Here is a 12,155-nt window from a genome sequence, read left to right as displayed (position 1 = left end):
TAAACCACATTAAAATAAACTCAATTTTAATCAAAATCAATTTTAATAAAATCAAGTTGAACTCAACCTTAATTTACAAAAACTAAACCATACATATACTAAATCTCTAACACCTTGAAACTTCAATCTTAGCCTGGTATATGTGAAATATTTTCATAAATATAATATAATTTATCTAACGTGTTTTTATTACTGTAAGGTCTACATCGGTTGGGGAGGGGAACGAATCATGTCTTATAAGAGTGTGGATACCTCTCCCTAACATGATGCGTTTTGACAAGTGAGTGTGGGGGGTTTCGACTACCATTCCTATCATCAAAGACAAAACCGTGAGGCTTTGTGCGCCAAAGCGGACAATATGATGCTAGCGAGTGATCTGGGCTGTTATAACTACACTATTGGTTAAGGTAATATATATGAGTTAGATTTTTTCTTCAAAATAAACGTATAAAAAATTTTAATTATTTAACATTAGATAAAAAAATTATTAACACTAACTGATGTATTTAAAATAGTTAACAGAAACTTATAATTTCATACCATATTATATTTTTTTTATATAAAGTACTTTGGGAAATATCTAAAAAATTTTCTTTTCGGTTTCGGTGAATGAATAATGCTCATTCTTTATACATGTAGATTACGATTTGAGTAGAAATACTATTATTTATACATGTAAGATGTAATTTAGTTGTCCATTTTAGAGCGAGACCTTGGATATGAGAAGATACTATACGACATCGTTTTGTGATTATAGGCTAGGAATTTATTTTTTCACATATGGACGTTAAATTAATCTGCTAACTTATATATATATATATAATGGAAACTCAGGTGCAGTCGACTTCACGTAAAATTGATACTGAGAGCCGTTAGATGATTTTATTAATTTGACTAAATTTTTATCTAATAGTATCAACTTCATGTGAAGTCAACTTCACCTGAGTTTTCACGTGTATATATATATATATGGTGTGAAGATGTATCTGCAAAATCATAGACTCAAAAAATGTTACCAATAATCCCAGCATGGTTCCTTCTTGTAGGGTTTATATTATTCATCCTCTCCACCACCATATTATTTCGGAAACTGAGCCAACAAAAACAGAAAGAACCACCACCACCACCGGGTCCACCGGCTTGGCCGGTAGTAGGTCACCTCCACATGTTATCAGGTGAACTTCCCCACCGCATCATTGAAACCTTGTCCAAAAAACATGGTCCCATAATGTCTCTACGACTGGGACAAGTCCCAACCGTCGTGATCTCCTCCCCGGAATTGTTTGAGCTCTTCCTCAAGAAACACGACACCGTTTTTGCCAGCCGGCCTCACCTCGAAGCTTCCAAGTACTTTTCTTATGGCTACAAGGGCATGATATACTCCGAGTACGGTCCCTATTGGCGAAACATGAGGAAAGTGTGCACCTTGCAACTTCTGACTGCATCCAAAGTGGAGTCCTTCGCACCTTTGAGGAAGTTGGAGCTCGGAAAAGCGGTTAAAACGGTTGCCAAAGCCGCGGAGGATGGTAAGGTTGTGAACCTCAGTGAGGTGGTTCATAGCGTTATCGAGGATGTTGTGTATAAAATGGTTTTGGGGTGTAACAAAGATGACAAGTTTGATTTGAAGGAACTTATTCATGAAATGGTGATCTTGGCTGGAAAATTTAATGTTACAGATTGTGTGCCTTGGCTTGGACCATTGGATTTACAGGTTTGAAACTAAGACCTCATCCATTTGCTTTCTTTGTTTAATTAGGTAATTAACTTATTCAATTTAGATCTACCCAATTTAGTTTAATTTGTTTGATCTATATATATCTGCATATTGTAAGGTCAACTCTTACCAATTTTTTTTTTCTTTTTTAAGAAATGGTATTTGTACTATTTATTTAGGTGAAAACTAAGGTAAAGTAATATCTGAGAACCGTTAGATGAAAATTTAGTTAAATCAGTCAAATCATTTACCGGCTTTCAAGAATCAACTTCACGTGAAGTCGACTGGACCTGAGTTTCCACCATTTATTTAAGATATATACTTTTCAATTTTAATATTAAAATAATTAATAATAAGTGAGGAAAATAAAAAATTTATTTATCATGCTATAAAATGAACGTATAAATTTAATTGTATAGCGAAGAGTGGAAAAAGAATATTATTATAACACCATATATAAATATTGTCACACCCCTTTGTTTAATTTTATATGCTTTTCCTAATTCTCCCTTCTTACGTAAATGAACCATTCAAATCAAAGAAACAATTATTTAATATAGTTTTGTATTTTTCGATTATAACATTTTTATTGTTGTAAAGTCGATAATACTAAAATTCATATTTAAGCTAAGTAATATAGTGCAAATAAAATTTCTTATAAACGATTTTAATACCAAAATAATTAAAAAATATATAATTTATTAAGTGTACAATTAGATGTTGCATATAACATCTGATAATTTTTTTTAACTAACCAACTAAGGTACATACTTTTCTAAACTTTACACTTATTCACAAGCTTTACTAAGAAGGAAAAAAAAACTTTTTTTGGATTTTATTAACATCTTAATATTCTATATTGCCCCTATTTTATATTATAGTTCTCCTAAATTAAGGATTTTCATGAAACTATAATTGTTATATATTTTATCTGGTGTCTTCTAGTGCACTTCTTAATTTGAATATGGATAAAAAAATGGTGTTGGACTCAGATGTGGGAAATACAGGTACTTCACAGCCATGTGGTGTCATTGAATAGAACTCAGACCATGCGAGTTCTTCCTTTTATAAAAAAATTGATAACAACAAACAACTCGGAGGGTCCGTTTTCTAGCTTCCGAAATTCATATTTGTCTAACCACAAGTCGGAACATGCGATTTATTAAGCAAAATTTTAAAATCAAACAACTCGCATGGTCCGATTTGTGTACTCTGAATTTTTTCAAATTTTTTAACACAAATCAGACCCTCCGATTTGTGTACTCTGAATTTTTTTAACTTTTTAAACACACTCCCATAATTTTAAAAAACACCAAAAATTATCATGTTAAAGTATATCACTCATTTTACTTCTAGTGTGATTATGTTTTTTGTGACTACTATGCTGCCTATAAAAGAATAACCAATAAAAAAAGAGACTAAATTGTACTCAAGTGTCTTCTAGTGTCACATAACAGACTCTGTTATAGAATCAGTTATTACTCGTGACTCAAGTAACTGCACTAACTAACTCTAATGTGGCTCTGTCTCCTTCAGTAATTAATTGTACTCTATGTATGTTGACTAAATTGTTGTTACCTAAAGTTTTCCAATCAAATAATTAATCAATTTTGATTCTTATACGTTTTCAGGGACTTAGACGAAAATTCAAAAAACTCAGTAAACAAGTTGACGAACTTCTTGAGAAAATAATCAAGGATCATGAACATGCTTCTTCGGACGCTCACAACAGCAATGAAAAACATAGTAACAAGGACTTTGTGGACATGTTACTCTCACAGATGCACCAACCAATTGACCCTTACGACGAACAAAATCATGTCATTGATCGCACCAACATAAAGGCTATTGTGTTAGACATGATCTTGGCGGCATTCGACACTTCCACGACACTTGTTTTGTGGGCTTTATCCGAACTCTTAAGGAATCCAAGGGTGATGAAGAAGCTTCAAGAAGAGCTAAGAAATGTGATTGGAATGAACAAGCTAGTGGAAGAGGTTGATTTACCAAAGTTGAGTTACTTAGACATGGTGATTAAAGAGACGCTAAGATTACACCCTGCAGGACCGTTTATTTCCCGGAAATCAATGGAAGACATTGTGATTCATAATTATTACATCAAGAAATCTTCGAGGATACTTGTGAATTTATGGGCAATAGGGCGAGATCCTAAGGTATGGTCGAATAATGCGCTTGAATTTTATCCTGAGAGATTCTTGAATAAGAACGTGGATCTTCGTGGTTATGACTTTGAGTTAATACCATTTGGTTCTGGTCGTAGAGGGTGTCCTGGGATTCAATTGGGTCTTGTTACGGTTAAACTTGTCGTGTCTCAGTTTGTGCATTGCTTTGATTGGAAACTTCCATGGGGTATGAGTCCTAATGAATTAGACATGACTGAAAAACATGGCGTAACAACCCCAAGAGTCAAGGATTTGCTTGCTGTGCCAACGTCTCGTCTTCTTAGAATATTGGCACAAGATGAAACAAGCAAATAATACTAATAAGCTTTAGGAGGCAATAAAAAATCAGTCTAAACAATTAGATATAATAAATATCTAATTACAGATAGTATATATATGAAATTATGGATATTATATTATATAAAATAACTTTAAATATTATCTCCTTAATATTACCGTAATATTAAATACTATTGTTTGATGTCCAAGGTATGCTCCTTAATATTACCGTATATTAAATATGGCCACCACTAACATAAAAATTCCAAAAACAATTTTTGATAAAGATGTCTACGTGGCAAAACCTAAACCATACATTTTAAGCCACATTTTTTACTATAAAACACTTAAAACCATAACATTTAATAAGAAAAGCGTCATTTAATGGAAAAAAGTAAATTAGAAGATTTAAGAGAAGAAATAATTAAATTATCAAAATTAATAGATCAAAAATTAATGATTTTAACTAATGTTAATTGTAATGACACCGAATTCTTAAAATCAATACAAAGTGATTTTTCTCAAAATCTTTATTTTACTATAAGTTTTATTGAAGGACTTCAAAAACCACAAAAAACTTATACTTCACACGGAGTTTCTAAAAAATGTTACCATGGAAATGATTCCCCACATCTTTATCATACCTTTAACCTACAATTAAATTCTATAGTAGATATGCTTGAAGAAATATTAGTATCCATAAAATTTCAAAGAAATAAGGAAAAAGATGAACTTAATATAAACGAAATTGAACAGATATTAAGTAAATATTTTCAGAAAGATAATCCCAAAAAAAAATTCAAAATATAGCCAACATAACAGAACTAAAAGTAAAACCACCATTAAAATTATGAATATTGAAGAAAAATTAGAAGAAGTTACAATGCTTTTTAAACAATTAAAAATGGCTCAAGAAAATAATATTATGGAACAAGAATTTTAAATAGAAGAAGAACTAGTAAATTCTGAAAATATAGAAAATAAAGAACACATCCTAGATTATTCAAGTGATGAAGAACCAGCAATTCCAATACAAGTAAAAAATGAAACTGAAACATTTAAGGATAATCAATCTCAATTTAAATGGGAAACAGGTTTTGAAAATTATGCTTTTAAAAAGGAATTTATAAATAAAAATTTAAAATATACAAAAATACCATCAAAATACGTTCCTAAAATCCAGGAACTAGAAAGGGAAAGAATGCTCGATTTAGACTGTGAAAAGAATGAAAAAGAAATTTTCGAGAACTGGTTGAATTCCTTATTATTAGAAGCCTTTACTAATCCAAAACTTAGTGAATTGTCTGGAGGAGATATCTGGAATTATATAGGGTTTCATACTAAAGGAACTGTAAGAGATTATATGACATTAATAGAAAACTAAATAATAGAAGAATTAGCAACAAAAACAACAGTTTATGATAAGATATTACATATAATGATGATTCTGTATAGAGAATTTTTTGAAAAAAATATTATAGATCATAGACAAGAAGTTTATAATAAAGAATATCAAGAAGCAAAAAACTATTTAGCTAATATTCAAATATATGATTTATGTAATGTGGAATCCTATATATGTGAATATAGAATACATTATTATAAATTAAAAGAAGAAGATAATGACCATTATCTTAGTATGTATATAACAAAACTTTCATACCTTGCTAATGAATTTATAATGGGAAGATTTATAAGAGAAATAAATAGGGGAACAATTGAAAATAATTTTGGCGGAGCAACTTCTGCAATAAGAGAGGAAATAAAAGAACGTTGTATGCAAGAAACGACTCAAAAAATATTTGAAAATATAATTAGAATTTGCTGTCAAGATAATGAAGAAATTTCTCAAAAATATGGTCTTAATAAAAAATTTCAAAGAAAAAAAATATCAATTTAGAAAAAGAAAATACTATCCCAACTGAAAAAAAAAGAGGTATTTTAGAAAAAGAATTAACAATAAATACAAAAGACAAAAAAAATAACTATTGCCCAAATAAAAAAGAAAATTGTAAGTGTTGGTATTGCCAAGAAGAAGGACATTATGCAAATGAATGTCCAAAAAAGAAGGATAAAAAGGACCTTACCAAACAATTAGAAATTGCTAAGTCTTGTTTCATGGAACCATTAGAAGAATCAGATGATAACTTAGACTATATTTTTGAATATGTCTCAGAAACAGACTCAGAGACTGAGCAATAATGCTACATTTATTACTATAAAAATAACAAAAAAGTTTATAAATGCTTTCATAGATACTGGAGCAACACAATGCTTTGCTAGTATAAATATAAAACTTGATTGGAAAAAATTAAAGAAACCATTAAGAGTTAGAATAGCTGACAAATCAATACATAAAATTGACCAAAAAGCAGAAATGGCTGAAATATTTATTCAAGATTATAGGTTCATTGTTCCATCCATATATATGTTAGATTCTGGAATGAATTTTATCATAGGAAATAATTTCTTAAAACTATATCATCCATTCATTCAAGAATTAACATATATAGTTTTAAAAGCTCCACACGATTCTTCAATAAATCAAAAATCAAAACGAATAAAAATACCAACTACTACTATAGATAAGATNNGAGTTCTCATTAGAATGTAAAGATCTTTTTCCAAAAGGAATTATAAGATTAAGTAAAAGTTCTCATGCGGCTCCAGCCTTTTATGTCGAAAACAATAATGAAATTAAAAGGGAAAAACGAAGAATGGTAATTAATTATAAGAAGATGAATGAAGCAACTGTTGGTGATGCTCATAAACTTCCAAGAAAAAATTCTATTTTAGAAAATATCAAAGGAGCAACTTGGTTTTCATCTCTCGATGCAAAATCAGGATATTGGCAACTTCGTTTAGACGAAGAAACAAAGAAATTAACTGCTTTTACTTGTCCAACAAAAGAATCAATAAGTGTGTTGCTCTATGAATGGAATGTTTTACCATTCGGATTAAAACAAGCCCCAGGTATCTATCAAAGATTTATGGAAGAAAATCTAAAAGAGTTAAATGAATTTGTTTTAGTTTACATTGATGATATATTAATTTTTACAAAATAGGATAAAGAAGATCATCTTCAAAAATTATTAATAGTATTAGAAAGATGTAAAGAAAAAGGATTAGTTCTTAGCAAAAAGAAAGCAAGAATAGCAAAACAAGAAATAGAATTTCTTGGATTAATTCTATCCACTCAAGGAAAGTTAAAACTTCAACCAAATGTTTTAGAAAAGGTAAATTTATTTCCTAATAAAATAGAAGATAGAAAACAATTACAAAAATTTTTAGGGTGTATAAATTATATTTCTGATCAAGGATTTTTAAAGAATATAACAGAATACACCAAAAACTTATTTCCAAAAATAAGTACTAAAAAATAATGGAAATGGGAAGAAAAAGATAGTATGCAAATTCAAAGAGTCAAAAAATTATGTAAAAAGCTTCCAGAACTTTATATTCCAGAAGAAAATGATTACTTAATAGTAGAAACAGATGCTTCAAACATAACCTGGTCAGAATGTCTAAAAGCTAAGAAAGCTATAAAAAGTTTGGAACAAGAAAAAGAATCACTAGATTCTAAATATTCCCCAAAGGAATTACTTTGCAGGTATATTTTAGGGACATTTACTCCAACAGAACAGAGATATACTACTCATGAAAAGGAAACTCTAGCAGCAATTAAAACTCTTAAAAAATGGAAAATTAATTTACTACCCAAAGAATTTACATTAAGGACAGATTCAAGTTACCTAACAGGTTTTATACGATATAATTTAAAAGTTGATTATAATAATGGACGATTAGTAAGATGGCAATTATTTTTGTTACAATATCCAATAAAAATTGAATATATTAAGGGTGACAAAAATATTATTGCAGATACATTAACAAGAGAATGGAGTTCGTTTTCAACGCATTAGATCAAGAAATTAAAAAATATGAGCAAGAATTCGAAAAATGCAAGTATTGTCAGTAAATAAGGACACAGATCCAATCCCTCAAGAAGGCCATTGAAGCAATGAAATCAACACAACAAGCAAAACCATCAGAGTTCAGCCAGCTAAGCATGGTGGACAAACCAGGAGAAGAAAAAATTTCAGAAAATAAAACAATTGCTGAAATTATTAAAAAATCCACCCAAGATAAAAAATATTATGTAATTTATAATGGCCCCATGAAAGGAGTATATGATGCCTGGGAAAAAGCAGCACCATTCACACATCAATCAAAGGTAATTCATAAATGAGGATTTTTAACACTGGAAGAGGCAAAGGAATCCTTCAGGGAATATGAAGCTCTTCATCCAGAGCAAACACTAAAAAGAGCAGATAAAGCTCCAATTCAAGCCCAGAGAACAGGAATAATGAGAAACATTCCTACAAGGGCTGAAATCAAGGAAAAGAAAAGGGTCTGTAGATCAAATCTCAGAGAAATCCTTAATATAGTCCTGAATTGGACTGAAGAAAAAAGGGCAATTTTGGGATATTATCCTATTACCAAAGAACAGCTAACAAAGCTGGTTATTTTTCCAGATGCTTCCCCATCTGACACTTATCAGCTTTTTCAGTATGGATTAATTGATATAATTTTAATTTTTAATGATCTAAAAATTATTAGTGAGTTTCCTGCAGGATTCGTTGATGCAGTAAAGAGATTTAAAAATATGATTGACAATGTAAATCCAAGGGATGTATCCCTAAAATTTACAAATAGTCAACCTATTTTTAATGAAGAAGAAGAATGCTTGGTTCTAGCACACCAAGTAATATTCATGTCCGTTTTCCCAGAAAATTTTCAACCAATTGATCAAATTCAGGATTTAACAATTCACAGTCATAAAGGAAGATTAGCCAGCACATTAGCAAGGGTCTTTGAAAGAACTCAAAAATAACGAAGGAATCTCACACAAGAATTAATTATAAAAGTAGAAATACTCTGCTTATGTCCAGTAAAAGAAATGAAATTGAAGAAAGAGAGATGAGACTCTTGGTGGAATTTGAATCAGCATTCTACAATTTATCTGTACTTTTAGAAAAGCTCCCTGAAGGGATAAGAAGGAATCTCTGCTATTTGATAAAAGACAGAGAAGACCACAAGTGCCAGCTATGCGCCTCAAAAATATCTGAAGAAAGCAATAATGAAATGGAATCCACCCACATGATAAAAGAAGAGGACAGTGCATATGAAGCATCTCTCAACATTATTGCATAATGACGTAAGCGCTTAGGTCATAAAGCACCAATAATGTAGCTGGTGCAAGATAATAAACAATGACGTAAGCAATGACGTCATAAGAAGGGTAAGGATGGGAATTGTCCATCAGACCCAACCATTATAAATAGATTGCTTAGGCAATTGAAGAAGGCATTAGAAAACAGAAAGCAGAAGGCTAAGAGTATTCATATGCTAGGAGAATAAGGAGGAAGCTGCCAAGGCGATTCTGTAGTCTAACAAAGAATTCCCTTAGGGAAAAATAGTGCTAAACTCCCCTCTGGAGTTAATATCTACAATCTCCCCTATGAAGATAAAAACACCTTATGTAAAATATACTAAATAAAGGAAGTTTTTCTCCAGAAAGGTACATCTTTATCCTAGTCTCTTAGTTATGAATTATTTAGAAAGCTTAGAATTAACGGAAGAATCTGATTATTATAGATTAACTGCTTTATTAGATAATGAAAAATAGGCTGTTCTAAAAACAGAACTAAATCTCAAATCAAATGAAAATTTTAATAAACAAAGTCTTTTAAAAGAAGTTTTTAATAGAAAAAATATAATATACTATGGAAAAATTCAACTTGAAGCCCCGATAAAAATAAAATCTGCTAATGGAGAACTTGAAATAGCTTTGATAAATGATGAAGAATTGAGTAAACAGATTGAGAAAATTAAGGATCAACAAAAAAGATCTAAAATTGGATGGATTCATATTAGTACCATACAAGTCTTAATCAAATCTACATATATGAAAGGAATTAATTCACCAATAAGTTTAGCAATTTGTGATAAAAGAATTACTGATGACCCAATAGATCAAATAATTGGAATTGTTCATGAAAATTTGACAAATGTAAATGTTAAATTTAATGCCCATCTTGGATATGCTATACCTTTATCAACTGAAAATCTTGGAAGATCTATAAGTTTAACTTATAAATTTCATAGAAAAAGTTTAATGGAACAAGATGATGAACCATTTTCAATTACATATGCAATAAATTATGCTTTAACAAATAGGCATCATAGTATAATATTTAAAAACAGAGAAAGAATTTATGTCGATGAATTATTTCAGAAAATTGTAAAAACAGAAATACCAAAATATAAAGCTATTGAAAATCCAGTTCTATTATTAAAAGAACCATCAAGAAGATCGGTTTCATCAAACTTTCAAATAAGAGAATCTAAAATTAATAGTCCTTTAAGTTTATCTAAATTAAAAATTAAAGAAGAAAACTCTTAAATAAAAGAATTAACAAAAAAGGTCGAAAAATTAAATGAAACCCTAAATACTAAATTATGACAATAGATAAGGAAGAAATATATGTAACTTATCAAGATAAGAAACAAGAGCTCTTTGAAAGAGAGAATCGTTTGAATTATTTGCAATTTTCTGAAATAAATCAAAGAGCATTTGAAGCTCTAAAAATAATCTATAACAAGTTGAAAAGAGAAGTTGAAGAGCTAGAAAAATTAATAGAATCTCTAGAAAATAGTGATGAATCGATGATAGAGTTTGCAGAAATTCTAAAATAAATAATGTTAAACAAAACTATTTTTAGGAATTATAATAAGATTACCTAATTTATGAAGCATAAAAAAATTGAAAAATCAGAAAATAAAATAAAAAGGAAAAGAGCGAAAAAATTAAAAAATAAAATAGAGGAGTATAAAAGAGAATTAAATAATCTTCAGATCGAAATTGATGATCTTATAATAAAAAAGATAGAAATAAGAATAAATATAAACAAGTTGGAGTTAAATTTAGGAAATTTATAAATGCCTGGAAAACTATATTACAATTTAAAAGAATTAAAGCTGTTGAAAGAAAAGATGGAGAATGAAATTGAAAAGTTAGAAAGATATTTAGAAATAAGAGAAAGTGTAGAAATAAAAGAAGTTTTTGAGGATTTAAGAAATTATATTAAAGAAAAAGACAAACAAATAAAAGATTTTATATATAATAATCCATGTAAAAAAGAATATTATAATTATGATAGAAATTAGAACAAAATTAAAAAACTATAAATATGAAATCAGAATTATAAATATACATCAAGGACTAGTAATAAATAATCATATAACAAGTACAAGAGAAATTGTAGAAATGGTTAATACTTTAGATTATGAAGTTGCAAATTATTTTTATCAAAATCCTTTGAATAAAGCACCACCAATTGAATCTATACAAATTATAAACTTATTCGAAGCAAAATATGAAGAGTTAGTAGAAATTTTAAAGGAAGAATTAAAAGAAAAGTCAAAAATGAAAAATTGGTATCAGAGCCAAGTTAACGATTAAAGATAACACTTTCTCTTTAAGCAACACTTTTAGTGATACACTTTTAAAACAATAACAACTACAAAATAAAAAACGTCTTTACAAAAAAATAAAAATGACAACTTTACCGTAGCATCCCCCTTAAATATTGTCTCCTTTATATGCAAGGATTATTTTATGGTTTAATCATGATGCCTAGTAATAAAAGACCAAAACTCAGTAGTAATCATATTAGTTTATCAAGTTTCAGTCGCGTCTTAATATGGTCTTCGAAGTTTTAATTTTTCTCAATTTTACTAACAATCCAAAATTTTACAGATGATTGAACCATCATTAATAACCCAACTAAATGCGTTGTTGGTACGACCATTGGGAATAAGCTAAGCAAATGTGTAAGAATAATGCTAGGAACTAAGAGGTATTCCAGCCAACAATTAGTCAATAAATATTTTTAAATTATTTTATATTAATTAAT

At 29.2% G+C, this 12,155-nt stretch overlaps 1 protein-coding gene across 1 annotated transcript; it reads left to right on the top strand.

Moving 5' to 3' along the window:
* LOC107641239 (cytochrome P450 CYP736A12-like) lies at positions 902-4,240 on the top strand. Its single transcript, XM_016344738.2, has 2 exons — positions 902-1,711; positions 3,346-4,240. Exons 1-2 carry the CDS (start codon positions 1,010-1,012, stop codon positions 4,210-4,212), a joined length of 1,569 nt encoding a protein of 522 aa, XP_016200224.1. The 5' UTR covers positions 902-1,009; the 3' UTR covers positions 4,213-4,240.

This window comes from Arachis ipaensis, chromosome B05 (assembly GCF_000816755.2).
Source record: "Arachis ipaensis cultivar K30076 chromosome B05, Araip1.1, whole genome shotgun sequence".
Classification (NCBI taxonomy): Eukaryota; Viridiplantae; Streptophyta; class Magnoliopsida; order Fabales; family Fabaceae; genus Arachis; species Arachis ipaensis.
The sequence above is the reverse complement of the archived record's forward strand: the minus strand, read 5'-3'. Positions and strand labels throughout refer to the sequence as shown.

What these genes read in the sequence shown, in the direction of transcription:
- LOC107641239 (XM_016344738.2), top strand. Translation starts at nt 1,010, where the DNA reads ATGTTACCAATAATCCCAGCATGGTTCCTTCTTGTAGGGTTTATATTA. An exon ending in TTGGACCATTGGATTTACAG is followed by an intron (nt 1,712 to 3,345) that starts GTTTGAAACTAA and finishes ATACGTTTTCAG; the next exon opens with GGACTTAGACGAAAATTCAA.